The 19,321-nt window shown below is 39.6% G+C and overlaps 3 protein-coding genes across 4 annotated transcripts in view; 1 reads left to right on the top strand and 2 right to left on the bottom strand.

Annotated features, from left to right (window-relative positions):
* The window catches only part of camk2b2 (calcium/calmodulin-dependent protein kinase (CaM kinase) II beta 2), a 55,542-nt gene extending 51,649 nt beyond the window's left edge, over positions 1-3,893 (bottom strand). For both annotated transcript variants that reach the window (XM_088319996.1, XM_088319995.1), the window contains exons 1-2: positions 3,740-3,893; positions 1,083-1,177 (exon numbers count right to left, since the gene is read on the bottom strand). In XM_088319996.1, coding sequence (XP_088176122.1) covers positions 1,083-1,177; positions 3,740-3,801 — 157 coding nt within the window. In that variant the 5' untranslated portion in view covers positions 3,802-3,893. The remainder of the gene's footprint in view (positions 1-1,082; positions 1,178-3,739) is intronic.
* Positions 3,894-5,146: 1,253 nt separating this feature from the next.
* Positions 5,147-15,044, bottom strand: nudcd3 (NudC domain containing 3). Its single transcript, XM_088320346.1, has 6 exons — positions 14,478-15,044; positions 10,069-10,316; positions 9,648-9,783; positions 9,425-9,568; positions 8,235-8,423; positions 5,147-5,515 (listed from the first exon to the last, which is right to left on the bottom strand). Exons 1-6 carry the CDS (start codon positions 14,673-14,675, stop codon positions 5,405-5,407), a joined length of 1,026 nt encoding a protein of 341 aa, XP_088176472.1. The 5' UTR covers positions 14,676-15,044; the 3' UTR covers positions 5,147-5,404.
* mrps24 (mitochondrial ribosomal protein S24) lies at positions 15,033-18,902 on the top strand. The gene is made up of 4 exons (XM_088320347.1): positions 15,033-15,284; positions 16,146-16,211; positions 16,287-16,398; positions 18,491-18,902. The coding sequence occupies exons 1-4, from the start codon at positions 15,162-15,164 to the stop codon at positions 18,772-18,774; spliced, it is 585 nt and encodes a 194-aa protein (XP_088176473.1). The 5' UTR covers positions 15,033-15,161; the 3' UTR covers positions 18,775-18,902.
* Positions 18,903-19,321: the final 419 nt, after the last annotated feature.

The raw sequence follows: 19,321 nt of genomic DNA, 5'->3' as shown, positions 1-19,321 counted from the left end.
TTGCCAACATTGTACTTCCACTAAAAAATGTGATGAAGTACAGTTCTGTATCTTAAAACCGACTCAATAAGCCCCCAAAAATGTTAATATTATGCGACAAACTATATCAGGAAATAAAAAGAAATGGATATCTTGTGAAAGAATTGTAAGAACAAACGACGTTTGTAGGCCGCACAACCTTTGCAATAGTACATGAGTCAATTCATTCAAAAGAGAAAAATAATTTTGCATTGCCGGAAACTCAGCAAAATGTAACTTGATGTCAAGTTTTGGACATGTTTTATAATGACTTAGTTGCCACACTTGGGATTACTGTTGCACACTGTTTTTTTAAGCGTTGCTCACCGACTTTGTGTGAACGCTCAGACCCGTGGAAAATTAGAGGGAACATTGGTCACAATTAACGTCCATACGACCAAGGCTGAACACTTGTCAAGACTTTTGATCTTTAAAAAATAAGCCTTGTTTCGACACATTGGAAAACCCAACCTTTTTTTTTTTTTAAATCAAACTTGAAACCTGTTAAGTTTTTACAGTTTTGTATATCAGATACCTGCAAAGGAGATTGCATCGGATGCCAGTTAGTTATCTTGACCATTATACCTCACTGTTGTTTGTCCTTTATTGTCCTATTATGCACTGTTTACATCACAGTCACGATTGGCCAATGATGTCTTCCAAAATCATAATCCAGGAGTATAAACTTTCTTTTGATTGAATCCCAACCTTAACAACTGAAACCCCAGTTTGAAACCTTAACTCAAATCTTAAGCAAATGCTTAAAACCTTAACCTTTATTGAGACACACCCAACATTCTTCTCCCAAGCACAAAATCCAAATTTGAAAAAATCTCTTGTTCAAATCAAAACCATAGAAACACCTAAAACTTTCATTGACAATCATAAGCCGTTTTAAAACCATAATTTAAAAGAATCTTTTAAAACCTTGACTCCAAACCCTATCCCTCCATGCAGATATCCTCCTATTTTAGAACCCAAACCTTCACCAATTCACCTTAAGTTATACTGTTAAAAACCCGAACTCTATCTGGAAACCCAAAGTGAGGGCACTCCGATCTCACCTCTTGCTGACAGCTTCTTGGTGTTGATGATCTTGGCGGCGTACTCTTGGCCCGAGCACACTTTGACGCAGCGGCGCACAACAGAAAAGGCTCCCCTGGCGAATAAGCAGGACAGGAAGTAGACTGCTCAGCAGGATCAGCAAATCTACCGCTGTCAAAATGGCCGCTCACGGTCCTTGGGGTTGCAACTTCGGCCCAAAGAAGGACTGCCTCAACAGTCATCCACTTATTCCCCACAAAAACAGTCACTGAATACCCCACCATTTAAGGATTTTGGATTGCTTAAAAGATTAATTGAAAGCTACCCAAAAACCAGTCACGCTGATTGAGTAAATAACCGCAAACATTGTACAGATGCGCAAAATGTCTTAAATTTCCGATGAAAGGGACATGCTATACTCATTTTTTGCTTCGTCTTCATGAACCACTGTTGATGATATTCGATTTAACTGTGTTTATCGATCTTTGTTCAAATAGAATGATCAAATACATTACTGTAATACAATTGAACAACATTGGAGGCAGAGGGCTGAGGTCCAACTTGTGTCTGTTACACATAAGAGTCTGGAGGGTCGACCCTTATATCTCTTCATTGATGGTAAACTTAAATTGATTTAATTACAAAAAACGTGTCATATTAAATAAATCAAACATTCATTTTTTTCCCAAAGTGTTGCCTGCTGAATTTGATTATGTACCAATATATTGTTGTTTTTGTATGTCGCAATTTATACGAGAATCATTGTCTTTGCCGGAGGTCCTGGTTGTTATATATTCAGTGTTGTTTCTCTTTTAACATCACAATTCATTAAAATTGCTAATTGTCACGGTATGTTATGAATATTTATAATTCAATTAGTATGAAAAAAGTCAAGCTATCCAGTAATTTTCTTCTCGTTGCAAGGACTTTTTTTCATAATGGAGAATTACCTATCTATTCTCGCTCTTGTTCGAAAGGAGCTGCGCATTAACTTCATTCATAAGTTAAGGTGAGACAGTAAAACATATTTTATTTATGCTACAGTACAGTATATACATTATATTGCTTCCTTGCTCTACCAATAAAATTATGTATAAGATTAAGTTTCATTTATTTGTAAATCTGACTGTACCTCACCAGACACGAAACTTATTACCTGTCACTGTAAACCGATGATGTCAAACACTATTTGTTATCAGGATTTATTTTTCAAATTTTATTTACAATTCAATCAAACTCAATATTTCACTTAATGTAAGGTAAAAAAAAAAAAAAAAAAGCTTTTTCGTCTGCACTAGATGCCCATAAAACTACGTAAGGCAATGAGAGTCCCAGTTGGCGGTCCTTGAACACATTATGACATAGGTGGGTCTCCCGGTGGTGCGTTGTACAGAACAGTCACAGAACAGGTAGTGTTCCATTCCACAATAAAGCAAATACAGTATGTTGCAAAATATTCCACGCCCCTGCATGGGACTTGAGAAATTTAGTCTCAAACTTAAGCCATCTGGCTCTTTTACTTAAGGAAATGCGACGTCATTGAAGGAAAGCAACACTTTCAAAATGGCGAATTCCATTAACACAACAGACAGCGGTTGCATACTGCTCATTTCTGCTTGGAAGTAGGCGATTGTGGCTTTTCGTTCGTGTTTTTTTGCAGTTGGAATAATTTGTTCGCAAGGCTCCCCAATAGCGTCTGGGCTACCGAGGGCGTTCCTGTTTTGTCTGCTCCCAGTTGGCGCTCGTTGGCTGACCACCGTGTGTTGTTTGGTCGGCTAGCCTGGTATGAGCGCCGGTTTTGCCATGCCCTTGGTTCACGGCTTTTGCTGCTTTTCGTTGTTGGTTCCTGGTTACCCTGGCTGTTCCTGACGTATTTTTTGATCAGCTAGTCTTGCATTAGCACCAGTTTTGCCATGTTCCTTGGTTTGTGTATACCTGGCCAACTTCGCGTTTATCATCCTAGCTGTTGGCGCTTTTTGTAGTTGGTTTACAGTTAGTCTGGCTGCTTACTGCGTGGTTTTTGATTGGCTAGCGTGACATTAGTGACGTTTTTTCCATGTTCCTTGGTTTGTTTATTCCTGCCCGCCTAACCCTAACCTCTTTTATCACTATAGCCGTTCGCACTGCATCCACTCGCGACACAATGCCAAGGACTTGTCCACAAAAACTACCAAACCTTCGCTTAAAACACCAGTTTGACTAATTACCACATTAAACATTATGGCGACTGGCTTGCTGGGTGGTGGTGTTCCTCCGATGACGTCACATCTCAGGGTGACAAAGACAAGCCATGCTGTCTTCAAAATGCATTATCTTGGAAAATAATTGAAATTAGAAATATGTACAGGTTTTATGCAAAAAACATGTATTTTTCCTCACATTTTGCATGCTTAAACATTCGGGATTAGCTTTAAATGGCATCATCATAAGGCTTAGTTGTCAACTTTTCGGGGTCTGTCGACTAACTCTCACGCACGAGAAACCCACACCACGATCACACGTATTTCTGCAAAGTCCCACGCCACCCACTCACAAACTGCCCTAAATGTTCACAATTTCCAGACCCAAATGCGCGCGCTCGCGTCCTCTTTCGTGCGCATCGCGAAGCAAAATACTGCACCCGCTTTAGAAAAACAGCAAGTGTGACAATTTAAGATGATGAAGCGCGTGCACGTACTTGCCCAGCTCCTCGTACAGCTGGTACTCATCGGTGAAGCGCGTGCACGTATTGGCAGTCATGGTTGCGATGGAATGTTCGGCTCCGGTTTTGGAAACAAGTGCAGTGAACGGCGAGACGCAGCAGACGGAATTGACAGGAAGACTCCGCCCACCGGCGCTCTCCCCTTAAACGCGTGCACGTGAGTGGGCTTCCCCGTGGCACACACACACAGACACGCGCGCGCTAATAATACATTCGAGGCTGAATAGCTTTTGGAAAAGAAATTGTGTTAGAAATGATGAATAAATGCTAATGAATGTGGCACGCCAGCTAATTAATTTAGAAGTTTGAAACATTTTTCAAATTAAAGTGATAAAACAGAACAGTTCTTCACCGACACAAGCTTGGACTTAACCTAGGCATAAATATCGAGCACCACTTCTTGTGGTGTGTCTTGGGGAAGTACAGCCAGGTGGATGGCCATTCTTCTCCAGGCCAACAAATTACTTCATTTAAAAAGTAATTGGGTTACCCTCCTAGATTACCGACACCCAAAAGTAGTGTTACTCTGAAAGTAATTATCTTGTTACAAATTACCATATATACTCGCAAAGAAGTCAAGCCCCTTAAACTGCTTTATAATAGCCATATAATGAAATAGAGGAAAATGTTTACGCCTATCTTTAAAAGCAGTGAAGTCTTCATTATTTTTTGACTTGTGCAATCCTGAGAGCTCACAAACTCTTAGCCAAGACACTCCATATCCATTTTGTCTTTGGGCTTCAAACCACTGCAAGATCTCCTTCTCAGTTTCTGGGTGCTGTCCAAGATGTTTTTGTTTTCTCCAGGCAACGTGTATTGCAAAAAATATTTTATGAGTAAAAAGACTAAATTTGTGCATTTTGCCATAAATCCTGTACTAACCCATTGATTTTATTGTTCCATCTCCCCTCGCAACTGGAGACACACGATGAAATATGCACATTTCAGTATTTTGTTTTGTAGCTGTGTATACAGTAGGGAGACTATCTAAATATAAGTAGGGGAAATGTCGGCTTTCTTGCACTATACGCTTGAGACTGTGCCCCCGTAAGTGTCTTTAGTTCTACTTGGAAAGTTTCTTTAAACACCCACTCTTCTAAAATTGTGTATTTAGCGTGTGCTGTTGGTGGCTCAAGTGATGACTGTATTGTCAAAAATCAATTCATAATATGTAACAGTGCAACACACCACGTTGTAATAGTTTTATTAATGACACATTATACAGTACTTGTTATCGAGTTAAGTAATTGCGTTCCAGGAACGCGTTCCTCTGTAACACGTCACCCCCAACACTGGGCATGACTGAATTCTGTTGCGCTATCTCTGTCACCAACTTGCCAATATTTTATAATCTTCACAAAGAACAGATCAAAAAGGACAATGCGGTTTTGAATTGTATTTATTTGAGAAAAAAAAGTCTGTTAGGCTCGCCCGTGCAGTACTTGAAACCAAAAGCAGCTACACAGTGCAATTTTTGTTGTTTTTATCCTCCTTATTGAAAAAGAACAAAGTCCGTCATTTCATCGACAGTTTTCTGTCACTGTCCTTCTTATGCGTGGGTCGAACCGTGCGTCTTGACGTCACAGAGAAACTGCTCGTCATCTGCAAGATGCCGAAGATCCAACAGGTGGGGCTGAAAGCTCAAAACTGCACTGCGCTGGGCGGGATGTCAAACATGGATGGGTCGAACTGCTGACCCTTGAAGGGGGATCCCTCCGCCTCCCAACCCTTCTTCAGCATGTCGTGAACCTTCTGTGCTCACACACAAACATCAATGAACACAAAGATATGAAATAAGCACAGTAAACACTCACTCACACGATTTTGTGCACAATTATATAAAAACAAAAAACAGACATCTGCCCCCCTCCCGCCTCCCAAAAATAGGTGGAAAACGTGATGGATTAATCGACAATTAATTATCAAACATTACATTATTCAACAATTATTTTATGATGTATTGATAGTTTTTATACCTTATGGATCCTCAGAATTTCTGCCACACAGTAAAAACAAATATTCGCCCATACAAATGTTTAGTGGCAAGTGAGTATGGAGGACCAATCCTGCCATATGTAGAAATAAATGTATAGACAAATAAATACCTGCAAATCTAAGCCTGATAAGTGAACATGGAGATAAATCTTATAGAACTTAAATAAACGACCCATCCATCATTTTTTTATTGCTTATTCTCACTAGTACATTTAAAACATAAATGCCAATTATTGAAATATTAATGCATTTTGTCATTTATTTATTTTGGTATTTGTTTTCTCGTGTATTTTGTCGCAATAAAATATAATTCTGTAGGGCAAATAAGCCCAGGACAACAACAACTACTCATTTTCTTTTTCTTATTTTTTTTTCTCCATGTTGGCCACGGACCCGAAAGACTCTCCTTTTCGTCTCCACTGGATTATCAGACTACGTGCGCCTTTGTTTTGTGAGGACCACATTTCCTCCTTTTATTTTCCTGTTACCACAGACAGAACGAAACTTTTGCATTCCATCCTAGTTCAAAGAACTCAGACCTTTGGGATGGGTGGAATGACTGCACTCTGAAAATGCTGGTCTACTAGTGATCCCAAGAGCCAAGAAGAGATCCACAGGTTAGAGAGCGTTCAGGCCCTGGTGCTGTGGAATGCTCTTCCCTCTGAAATTTGAACTGCAACCTCGGTGGAAATGTTTAAATCTAGGTTTAAAACACACTTCTATTCTACAGCAGATGAATAACCAATATTTTATGTTGACAATATTTGTTTATTATTTGTTAGAGCAACATCCATTGCAGCCTGTTCATCCTGAAAGGGGAATTACCTCATGTGCGGTCTCTTCTCAAGGATTCTTCATTTTCCTCATGTTGAGGTTTTTGAGTTTTTCCTTGCCCTCATGTAGGTTTTAGATCAGGGGATGGTGTAATAATAGTCTATAGTTTGCCATAATCTGTTGTCCATGCAGCCCTTTGAGACTCTTCGTGATTAAGTGCTATACAAGTAAACATGACTTGACTTGACCCCCTATGGACAGTTCCTGGACGTACCCAGGTCTTCCCACAGAGATTACAACTCTGCAGTGGATTACAATAAAGTCTGATGACATGAAGTTTTTTGATTAAAATTAAAACATCCATGACTATGTATGAATCATGATGAAGGATGCTACTTGTCAAAAATGTGTGTCGTGTTAATATATTCATACTGCCAGCTGTTCCTTTTTATTGTCCCCCCCTTGTTGGCAATTTGGGGGTGAGGTTTCCCCCCCTAATCAAGAAACCGATTCACCCCTGAAACCCACCGGGAAAGTACCAGCTTTCCCTAAAGTCACGTCCCTGGGGTGTGATTTGTAAATCCACGGCACTGGTCGTTTAAGTCAAGTCAAGTGACTTATTTTTTGGATGTGCGCCATATAATTCTATGCCCCTTATATACAGACGCTGCCCTACTTACGAACGAGATAGGTTCCGGACGATCGTTCGTAAGTTGAATTTGTCCGTAAGTTGCATTCAGTGTTATATTTGGTATGTTTAAGGTTTATATAAGTAACCTGTATTGTTTTGTACTAAAATAATGAACATTTCATAAAATAATATGCTCTATAAAGATAAATAAAGGGCAGCACGGTGGCACAGTGGTTAGCGCGTGTGCGGCACAGTTCTGAGGTCATGAGATCGAACCTCCTGTGTGGAGTTTGCATGTTGTCCCCGTGCTTGCGTGGGTTTCCTCCAGGCACTCCGGTTTACTCCCACATTCCAAAAACATGCATGTCAGGTTAATTGTCCGTCTCTGTGTGCCCTGCGACTGGCTGGCAACCAGTTCAGGGTGTCCCCTGCCCACTGCCCGAAAATAGCTGGGATGGGCTCCAGCACGCCCATGACCCTACTGAGGATAAGCGGTGCAGATAATGGATGGATGACGATAAATAAAGTTCAGTTTAACTTACTTTTGGAAAAGGTCCTCTTCCATGGTTAAAAAGTGACCGAAAAAAAAAGCATTCCGACCATTTTCTCAACCGCATCAAGCTTTCTTATTCCACTTTTGTTTCAAAATGAAAATCTATCCTCTTCTTTACAATATTGAATCTATGCACAAGTTATTAAACGATAAAAACGTCAAAGTTTTGAGTGTGCTAGCTATACAGTACACGTTGTTATGTTTACACGAGCCAGGAAGTAGAAGCTGGATTTCTTCAACGGGGTGGATGCTGGGTGACTTCTCACAGCGTCACATGCTGATAGCGGCGGAAAGAAGCACTACAGTAAAGTACTGTACTCGGAAAAATGTCCACGCAATACAAAATCTAACTTACAGCAAACTATTTTTCAACATCCCAATGTGCGGAAATTGCGCAATGTGGGCTATCTTAGTAGTATTTATTCATTTACATATTTATTTCTTCATATGGCGGGATTAGTCCTTCATAAGTGATCAAGTGAGCTGCATTTACATCCCATGGCGAATTGTCCACCCACCATTTCGTGACTCTGCGGCTTGCCCTGCAGCTTCTGGTGGTAGTCAAAGGTGAGGCGGTCCAGGACGGCATGTTCCTCCTCATCCACGCTGGCCATGGAGCGCTCACGGTTCAGCTTGTCCACATCAATCTCTTCCTCGCCCTCCAGGACGCACTTCCACCACACTTCAGACGATTTGTTCAGGGAAAGCTAGAGCAAAGCGGTGTTACAAAAAGCAAATTTTTGAGTGAGGGGTGAAAATAGATGTAAAAAAAATAGTGTGATTCCAAGAATACAGTGCTACCTTTTTATACGAGCACCTCTAAACACGATCATTTCGGTATACGAGTTTATTTTATTTTTTTGTTCAAACAAAAAATTTGCGCGCTATTATATGAAAATCCAGTTCATGAGCAGTCCCAGAAACCTCCACTAGAGACCGCTCTTGAAGGCTTACCAACAGCATCAGCTCGATCAGTTTGTGCAAGCAAACTACAGGCAAAAAAACAAAGTTGTGCTGTAAAGATTTGTTGTGTTTATGTTCATTTAAAGTTAAGTAACTTTAATTTTAAGTTTAAAGTAACTGGTTACGTATCATCAACAGTTTCTCAATCTCCCTACCAGTCAACTACCGCCAATTGCTACCCTTATTAATGATCGCAAATCCTTCTTATTAATCGATAAAAAACCTTACATACACAATGAGGTGCTACGACTAATCACAGCAAGACAGACTATGTAGAATACGCAACAATATTTCCAATCTACGAAGACATTGTCATCTGGTACCAGTGACCGAGATGATCCAGATTGGAGCCGAAATGAGCAAGGCGTGATCAGTCTTTTTTTATTGATTATTTTCCTGTATGAAAATTGTTATATGGCGTAAAAAATGGGAAATGATCAAAAACCGTAAAAAATACGGGGAAAACCTTAACAGGTATGCGATCTCTGTGCCTGTTCCTTGCAACCGACCCTCTCCTTCCTCTGCAGCACATGCACACATTTGTTAAAGCGCTCATAACAAACTCACATTTTATATTGTTAAAATCATTTTATTATTCTTATTAGTGTATTCGTTTTTAATCATTTCATTTCAGGAAAATATGCTCGTTACATTTGCAATCCTAGCGACGAGCATGAGCCTGGAACGAATTAAGCTCATAAGAAGAGGTACCACTGTAATTGAAAGGGGAAAGGTGGTTTCTTACCACGATACATTTTCCTGGTTCGAGGCTCCAGAGAGAATTCTCTGTGTTGATTTTGTGGGAGAATTTGCCCTCCACTAGTGTTTGCTCTTCAGACCCCAGGCGCATGCACACACGAACGCCGCCGCTGTGCAAGTCAACGCTCACCTGAGGACACGCCAACACACTCGTGACATCATTATTGTCATTGTTTCGGCCTGAATGCCCCGCCAGGTGCTCTGCTCACCTGTTTGCCTTTGACCACCTCCTTTGGCACGAAGATGCGCACTTCCACGTCGTTGTAGTCTTGTGACCACTGGTATTTTTCTCGCACGGCGCCGTTGTAGCTGTCAGAGTCGTTTGGTAACGTTTTCTGGTTTGGCCTGGGAAAAAACACACAAGGACAGAAAAGAATCAAATGGATGCTGCGTTAAAGGACACTAGAAAACGTCACGTCTCCAAATAATGACTTCAACATGAATCCCTCATCGTTTCACAGTCATCCACTGTCTTCAGGGACCCTGGGAAAAGCCACAATCTCTTCCTAAAATCCGTATTCCTTTAGCTAGAGATTTGAAAGATGCCATATAGAAGCAGACAAAAAACATGCGGCGTTAACCCAGTCTAAATAACTTTAATAGCGTGACGAACCAGTGACAAAAACTCACTTTGCTGAGCGTGACGACGAAGCTGCCTGTTTGTTTTCAACCACGACGGTTTCATTGCTGACTGCCTGAGGTTTAACAGAGGGTTCAGAATCTGTGACGGAATCCAAAACCGGTGTAGTGTTCGCCGATTGTGTCTCCTCCGACGTGACCTCCAGCTCTTGGACTGCTGTTGGAACCGCCGCTGAGTCGTCCGGTTGCTTCTGCAGCTCACGAATATTCTCGGAGAATTTCTCATACATTTTGAACGTCTGTGCAAGAGAAAGGATTAACGTGTAGGCTTGAACTAGTCAAGTTGTATCCGGTTATCAAGTTGAAAAAAATGCTGCTTAAAAGACAAACTGAAAAAACAGCATCAGAAGCCAAACAATGTCAAGTATAAATACGGGCATAAAATATTTTTATTTGAGTAAAGAGAAGTAAAGTTGTATTTCTGAAGAGGAGTGTCATTGGCTTCCACTAAATTATTGTGCTCAACTTGATCAATAATTTTAATGGTAAATGTTAGTGGCAAAAGTTGCTTTCTGTGAAAGATATACAAAAACATACATTGCAAAAAAGGATAGTGTTTTATAGCATGTGAGAAATTTTTTGGGAGTATTTTTTTTGTCAACAAAGCTAAATAAGAGTCCCTAAGTCTTGAATCTATAACTAACAAAGGCGGTTTTGAAAATTACATTTTAGGGGGAAATAATTTTAGACACCCTATCAGCAGGTGAAAAAAAATAGGAATGTCCTATATTTCCAACTGATACCAAAGGCCAAATCTTAAGTTATCATTGAGACTGATACCAGGATACAGTTGTTTATAAAATTCCTCTCCATCTGCAGAATTGACTGAAATCCAAGCTAATATTTTTATTGTGTATTATTTAGTGCCTCGTCGATGTACAAAAAACTTCATGCATTATATATATATATATATATATATATATATATATATATACACACACAAATATATTGCCTTGAATAAAAAGCAAAAATACATGAACTATAAAATACTGTGAACATGCATTTTTTTTTTATTTCTCATGGGTCAAGAAACTCATATACAGTGCATCCGGAAAGTATTCACAGCGCTTCACTTTTTCCACATTTTGTTATGTTACAAATTCCAAATTGTATTAATTTAATCTCTTATCTCAAAATTCTACACAAAATACTCCATTATGACAATGTGAAAAAGGTTTTTTTTTGTACTTTTTTAATTTATTAAAAATAGAAAACTAAGAAATCACATTTACATAAGTATTCACAGCCTTTGCCATGAAGCTCAAAATTGAGCTCAGGTGCATCTTTTTTTCCACTGATCATCCTTGAGATCTTTCTACAGCTTAATTGGAGTCCACCCGCAGTAAATTCAGTTGATTGGACATGATTTGGAAAGGCACACACCTGTCTATATAAGGTCCCACAGTTGAGTGTGCATGTCAGAGCACAAACGCCAAGCATGAATTCAAAAGAACTGTCTGTAGACCTGCGAGACAGGATTGTCTTGAGGCACAAATCTGGGGAAGGATACAGAAAAAATTCTGCTGCTTTGAAGGTCCCAATGAGCACAGTGGCCTCCATTATTGGTAAATGGAAGACATTTGGAACCACCAGGACTCTTCCTAGAGCTGGCCGGCCTTTTAAACTGAGCGATCGGGGAAGAAGGGCCTTAGTCAGGGAGGTGACCAAGAACCCAATGGTCACTCTGTCAGAGATCCAGCGTTCCTCTGAGGAGAGCATTCCAGAAGGACAACCATCTCTGCAGCAATCCACCAATCAGGCCTGTATGGTAGAGTGGCCAGACGAAAGCCACTCCTTAGTAAAAGGAACATGGAAGCCCGAATTTGGAAGCCCGAATTTGCCAAAAAGCACCTGAATGACTCTCAGACCATGAGAAACAAAATTCTCTGGTCTGATGAGACAAAGATTGAACTCTTTGGTGTGAATGCCAGGCGCCATGTTTGGAGGAAACCAGGCACCGCTCATCACCAGGCCAATACCATCCCTACAGTGAAGCATGGTGGTGGCAGCATCATGCTGTGGGGATGTTTTTCAGCAGCAGGAACTGGCAGACTAGTCAGGATAGAAGGAAAAATGAATGCAGCAATATATAGAGATATCCTGGATGAAAACCTGCTCCAGAGCGCTCTTGACCTCAGGCTGGGGGCGAAGGTTCATTTTTCAACAGACAACGACCCAAAGCACACAGCCAAGATCTCAAAAGATTGGCTTCAGAACCACTCCGTGAATGTCCTGGAGTGGCCCAGCCAGAGTCCAGACTTTAATCCGGTCGAACATCTCTGGAGAGATCTGAAAATGGCTGTGCACGAACGTCTCCCATCCAACCTGATTGAGCTTGAGACTTATTGCAAAGAAGAGTGGGAAAAACTGCCTAAAGATAGGTGTGCTAAACTTGTGGGATTATATTCAAAAGGACTTGAGGCTGTATTTGCTGCCAAAGGTGGATCAACAAAGTATTAAGCAAAGGCTGTGAATACTTATGTAAATGTGATTTCTTAGTTTTCTATTTTTAATAAATTTAAAAAAAAAATAAAAAAACTTTTACACATTGTCATAATGGAGTATTTTGTGTTGAACTTTGAGATAAGAGATTAAATTAATACAATTTGGAATGAGGCTGTAACATAACAAAATGTGGAAAAGGTGAAGCGCTGTGAATACTTTCTGGATGCACTGTACAGTATTCATAGCATAAGCCTCATCAAGATGGAGCTGGGATATGTGTCCACAATCTCGCGTCGAAGGGGTAAAAAAAAAAAAAACTTCGTGAAAAACTATGCAAAAAAAAAAAAATAGAAGAATAATGGTGTAGTTTGGTCACTTTGAGTCTCCGTACTTTGTAGCACTCATTTTACCATGAACCACAAAATAAAAAGACATCTGATGGTCAAATGAAACAGTGTCCCTTTAATGGCGATCTACCAGTGATTCAGATTCAGGTACCTGATTTTAAATTGATACAAAAGATAGGAAGTAATGCTAATAGTAATTCACCCTGGTCAATCCTGGAAGGGGGATTACCACATGTGAGGTCCTTTCTCAAAGTTTCTCTTTTCTCCTCACACTGAGGTTTTTGAGTTGTTCCTTGCCCGCATGCTGGTTTGAGATCAGGTAATTGTGTAATTTTGTAATTGTAATCCTGTGCAGTCCTTTGAGAGATTTTTGTGATTAAGGGCTATATAAATAAATTTGACTTGACTTGACTTGAAGTACTAATTAGAGGTGGACCGATTATCGGGAATGTCAATTATCGGCACCAATATTTTGGAATTTGAAGGATATCAACATCTGCATTTAAATTTATTTGACGGGCCGATTATTTAGGCTTAAATACAACCAAGCCTCTCCTTCCCCTCCATCTGTCTTGGACAATAGACATCTGATTGGATAAGCAACCGGGGGTGGAGTCACTGAGGCAGGAAGAATAACGTTAAAAAGGAGTAAGTAAACAGCTGTAGCTTTGCTAACTCCTAAATCCCGATATGCCTGTGAATCAAGATCTTTGATGATATTGACATTTTTTAAAGTCCGTGGTAAAAAAAAGCGTGTGCGATTAAGAGCTTCAAAAGTGTAGTTCCCCTGTTTTAGGGAAGCTCATTCAGGTGGAGACTTATATTAGCTCTTATCATAACATTAGTTTGTCAATCAAGCATGTGTGTTTGTGATTGAGAGAGAACATAAAAAGCACACGGGAATGGAAGGCTGAGTGATTAGTGGTTACCATAACATTAGTATTTTTCAAGTCATGTTGGTTGTATAGACTATTTTATTTATTGTAAAGAAAAGTCATGGAACTATTTAAGCATGTATGTACTTTTATACGAGTTGCTGCTAGTTCTAATTTTATTTACTGCACTGTTAGTGAAATATTATTCATGTTAGTTGTGTTAAAATTATAATCTTCTATAGAAGGTTTATTTGATTTTAAAACAAATATTTATTCTGCATTATTAAAGATTTCATACGTCAATTTTTAAGCCATTACAGCAAATTAATATCAAATCCAAATACGGTTATCAGCCCCCTCTTGATACTAAAAATCCGTATCGGCCCTGAAAACCCCATATCGGTCAATTATGAGTACTAATGCCTTAAAGTGGGCTGGTATCTGTACCAATATCGACACTCGTTATTGGTAATCGCCCCACTTCAACCAAAATATTGACAATTCACCAAAAAATGTTCTGTTACAAAAAATAAATATTTTATTAACCACGAATATCATCTTAATTCACGACAGCCTGAAAATGTTCTATTTTACTGTGAGAGAAGTGTCAACTTATTTTTATCAGAGGAAAACTATGATGTTTTACAAAATCAGATGACTCAAATCCGACACATTCAAAAAATACTGACAGAATCCTTAGATTTCAAAGGGAAAATGCGAACAGTAAATTCACCTTAAGGACCATCTTTTCGGCTACGCCTGGCGGGAAGCCCATCTTGTCTCCGGGGCCGGAGAGTAGTCGATAAAAATCAGTTTTACGGTACAAAAATCCGAAGTAGACTTGCAGAAAGTCCTGAATGTTTCCGACGTGCTGCAAAATGCCAAGCAGCGCGTGGTCGTACATTTCTGTCATTTCGAGTGGCGACGACATGGCTTTGCTTTGTGCGTTGCTCCTGCAAATGTGTTCCGAAGTTTCTCAGCACGCCGTTGACGCGAACAGAAAGAAATTATTTGACTTTCGGGGAGAAAAACAATCTGTATTTACGTCAGCAGCGTTGCATTGCAGCTAATGTTATGGTTCCTTCCAGAACAACACTAAGCTTCCGGCCAGACACCTTCAAAATTGATCGACTTTCACCTCGAGTGTGAAAAAAAACAACCTGAGCAAAACGGGAAAAAAGAGCTAAATAAACAAATAATAATGAAAATAGCCAAACTACACTTTTGAATGCTCTGGTGGAAATATATAAAATGTTCAAACGTCTACATCCGGTTGTTCTGTGTACAATCCTCCGGAAGAAACTGAAAATACGAGTAAATAAACTGTCCGGAGTCTTCAATTTTAATACAATAATATCCAAATAAAATACTTTTAAGTCTTTTAAGTTGTCTATTAAAATGTTGTTGTTTTTTTATAATGAAAGCTGTGTCATCATGGGCGACTGCAACAATGACTGTATGTAATGTTATTGTCGCTACTGTCAAACGCGAATACAAGATGGCGGCGTCCTTGAGCAGCACAGGATGCTGGCTTTTTCTGGTAAGCGAAGCTATTTTAAATCATTTTTGGCTTGCACATAAGCAACATTATCTTTACATCCAATTGGAAATTGCCTGTTTTGGTTTAGAATTTGGTATCATGAGTTGTACGATGATTGTTAGTTTGTCAGTGCTGTTCGTAGTGCTAGCTGTCACCGAAGAGACAAACAATGCGCTCAGCACATCTTTAAACACGGGAAACTACATTTTCTATACACAGAGTGATTTATATGTAACATTTAAATGAAATGCATGTAACTATGATACTGACACAAATACAGGATGTTATGGCATTATTCCGGAAAGTCAGGATGATGGCAAAGATGAATGCATTAATGTACAGAGGCTACCTGCATGAAAACCTGCTCTTGACTTCAGACTGAACAGGGATTAAGGCCTCCCATTCAACTTGATGCAGCTTGTCAGGTGCTGCATAGAGGAATGAGCAAAACTGCCCTTAGATCGATGTGCCATGTTTGTGGCATCATATTAAAAAAGACTACATGTTGTAATTGTCGCGATGGGTGCATCAGCAAATAATTTGTGCATCAGTTCGACTTATGTGTCTCGAAGGAGAAGGGCGCTTGTCACACTGCTCTGTGTTATCTCGTTGCTTGTTTATAGAAAGCGATGGCAACAGCACAAATGTCCAAATCTGATTTTAAATTGCTGTCCAATTTAAAGCCGAATTTTAAGGGTGTTATCATCAGACATCATGTCAAGGACCCAAAATTAATACAGATATATATATATATACACAATGGCCACTTTAACAAAATCTATGGATACATATTTCGAAAAGAAAATAAACTCCAGGGATTTACCAACCTTTCTCATTATATACTTTTTTTTCTGTTTGTAGGCTGCAGTTAGCAAGTCGAATCCCCTTGTAAGCAGAGCTTTACACGTCACGGCAGTTTCCTGCAAGGTAAGCAAAACTTGGAGGTCATGTCTCGACAACAGAATGAATGTTACAAATGTCTGTATGTTTCTTGCCTGGCAGAACCGGGCCGCTCGCATTCGTGTGGGCAAAGGAGACCGTCCTCTGACATACGAACAGTCCCTGAAACCTCACCACATCGGCCACCACAAAGGATGGCTGTCGCAACATACTAGTAAGTCCTGAACCAAGCCTGCCATCTAATCAAAACTTTCATTCAAGTGCTCAAAGTGAAAAAAGTAAAAATAAAAACATAAAGAAGTGCTGTTCGTATGAGTCTTATGACACTCATTGCGTATCGCCAAAGACAAACATTGGACTCTGGGCAGGAACTCTTGATGTATTTCAGATTAAAAAATTATTTAATCTAGTTGATTCTTTGAAAAACTAGCTTACCGTACGGTAAACCATCAAATATATTATAAATTCATAGCATCTCTGAGAAGGATGGAAATACTGCGTCTGTATTAAAATGCTACCCTTTAAAGTGCTGTCTTCAATTGTCAATGCTTTTGTCACGCTATGTACAGTGTCAGCTTTTTCTTTTCTTTATTCATACCTATCATTTTATTCTCTTTTTCTGAGTTATCTTCTTTTTTTTCCTTTTCTCTTTTTTGTTTTCTTCATTATTTTTTTTTTTAGATCTATGACTGTGACAATAAAAGCTCCCCTATTTTATAAAGTGATTTATTTTGGAAGCGACACTACTGTGTCAAAATGAGTCTCGCATATTGAATTTCACAAGACTTTTCCTGACCGAAACAAGAAAAATGAATCGGTAAATCAGCAATGGTGCTTTTCATCCTTTGCCAACTTTTGCATAACAAACTATTAATAAACTGTATTATTGCAGGCACTCAGTTACACAACATTATGTTATTTTTAGCCGTAGAGATATATTTGGATGGTTTGATAGTGGTTAGCGCGCACACGGGACAGTTCTGAGGTCATGGGATCAAACAGTGGGGAGTTTGCATGTTCACACTGTGCTTTTGTGGGTTTCCTCGTCAGATTCTGATGTTCTCCCACAATCAAAAAACATGTATGTAAGTTTAATTGGTGTGACTGGCTGGCAACCAGTTCAGGGTGTCCCCTGCCCAGTGCCCGAAGACAGCTGGGATGGGCTCCAGCACCCCCGAAACCCTACTGAGGATAAGCAGTGCAGCTGACGGATGGATGGATGAAGTTTAATTGGCCTGTCCAGATTGTCCCTAGGAGTGAATGTGCGAGTTGTCTCTCAGTTTAGTGTCTCCTGCCCACTGCCTGAAGTTATGTGGAAAGGGCTACTGCACCTCCACTCCTCTAGTGAGGATAAGCGACACAGAAAATGCATACGTGTCAACCTCTACGTTTTTGCCCTACAAAGTGCGTTTTCTATGCATTTCAAGAACTGTACGACATACAAGAAAATCTGTACGGAAAAACGCAAATTTGTCAATTATGGGTACCATCCGGTATACACCGACTATCACGAAACAGCAAATCAATCAAGTCAAACGAGTTCGCCGCGGTAGCCTCTATTTTGGTATTTGAAATACATGTGGTCTTAAAAAACATCGGATTTCATGTGGTAGTTGTGTAGTGAAAGGAAGTCCGTCTCTTTTTAGAGAACCGTCTTTTTCGGCTCAACTCATTAACGAGAGCCGGCTCTCAAACGGCTCACTTGCTTTGATACATTATATTACGAATTATTATGTTGTAGAAAGAAGTTAAGAAAAAAAGGAAGTATAAAAGGAGAAAATGAAGAAAGACAGGTTTGTGGTTATCCCTTTAATCAGTATATTACCAACAATAATTTAATGCAGAAAATGAATTCATAATTTGAATAAGAAAATGTATTATTCTACTAAATTATATTTGCATGTATTTTCCCTTCTACAGTGAAAGTCCAAGCTACGTAATTTTTGAACTTTTTTTATAATAAATCTCATTCATGTCGAGCAACTCAGTATCTCACAACAAAATGTTAATTAACAATATATATATATATATATATGATATAAGGAAACACATGTACAATATAACATGTTAAACTACGTAAATAAACTCGTTTGGAAAAAAAAATGGTGTAAGATTATTTTGTAAGGGAAAATCCGACAGTTTTTAAGGGTATGGAGCCGTGGAGGTTGACAGGTATGAAAATGGGTGGATAAAACAATAGCTCTTAGTCCGAGGTTTTGAAAACATAGACGTACACCTGCGATATGAAAGTTTTCGGACTGCACACAGTGTCATTTTGGTGATCCATGGTAACATCGTTGTGGCAGGTAACCTTAAAGACGAAGATGGCGCAGCCGAGCGCACGGTGGAGGACACTTTCATCCGCCGCTTGATGTTCGGCACATTCCACGGCTGCCTCGCCGATGAGCTTGTGATCAAGCGCCGAGGCAACATGCTGATTGTGTGCGCTCTCATGCTGCAAAAGATGCCGCCACACAAGTTCTACTTCCTGATCGGCTACACCGAGTCGCTCCTCTCGCACTTCTACAAGTGTCCCGTCAAGCTGGAATTGCAGACAATGCAGGACAAGCACGTGTACAAATACGTCTGACGGACGATTTGACCTTCTGTTTGGAGAAGTTTCCCTTCTTTGAATTCTTTTTAAAATCTTATTTACTAAGTTGTTTATTTTGGGCCTACAACAGAAATGGAAAGGGAATAAAAAGAGCCATTCTCACAGGCTGATTACTATCGTTTCAGTTTTTATGACATTTGCGGTGAACGCTGATTTTGAGGAAAATATTAAGCACCTCCTAGTTGTAAGCAAAACTTCATTTAAACAGCAAAAATACATATAAACATGCATTTTTTTAAGGTGGGGTGTGTCATTTGAAGTGTTCTTAAAAGTTTATTATTTTTTCTTAAGTATATTTTTCCGTAGTGCAGTGGTTAGCACATTCGCCTAACATGCAAAAGATGCCCAGTTAGAGACTAGGTGGAAACGTTTGTTGGCCTCGGAGAGACATGGGCGCTACCAGGTTGTACTTGCCCATGACACACCTATGACCCTGGTGGTTAGGGGTTCAAACAAACAAACATGTGTTAATAAAGCCCAACTGAGTTTAAAGCGTACTTATGCTTTAATTACCACTGCTCCT

The sequence above is a fragment of the Urocampus carinirostris genome, chromosome 16 (genome assembly GCF_059441175.1).
Source record: "Urocampus carinirostris isolate Australia breed hairy pipefish chromosome 16, RoL_Ucar_1.0, whole genome shotgun sequence".
NCBI classification, from domain to species: Eukaryota; Metazoa; Chordata; class Actinopteri; order Syngnathiformes; family Syngnathidae; genus Urocampus; species Urocampus carinirostris.
Note: the sequence above shows the minus strand (reverse complement) of the source record. Positions and strands in the feature narration are given on the sequence as shown.

Excerpts from the sequence above, each read along its gene's own strand:
- nudcd3 (XM_088320346.1), bottom strand. The coding sequence starts at position 14,675 with ATGTCGTCGCCACTCGAAATGACAGAAATGTACGACCACGCGCTGCTT. Across the intron at positions 10,317-14,477 it reads CCGAAAAGATGGTCCTTAAG|ACGTTCAAAATGTATGAGAA; the intron begins GTGAATTTACTG and ends TCTCTTGCACAG. Across the intron at positions 5,516-8,234 it reads AGCCGCAGAGTCACGAAATG|AAGGTTCACGACATGCTGAA; the intron begins GTGGGTGGACAA and ends GTGTGAGCACAG.
- mrps24 (XM_088320347.1), top strand. The coding sequence starts at position 15,162 with ATGAAAGCTGTGTCATCATGGGCGACTGCAACAATGACTGTATGTAAT. Across the intron at positions 15,285-16,145 it reads CAGGATGCTGGCTTTTTCTG|GCTGCAGTTAGCAAGTCGAA; the intron begins GTAAGCGAAGCT and ends TTCTGTTTGTAG. Across the intron at positions 16,399-18,490 it reads ATGGCTGTCGCAACATACTA|GTAACCTTAAAGACGAAGAT; the intron begins GTAAGTCCTGAA and ends TCGTTGTGGCAG.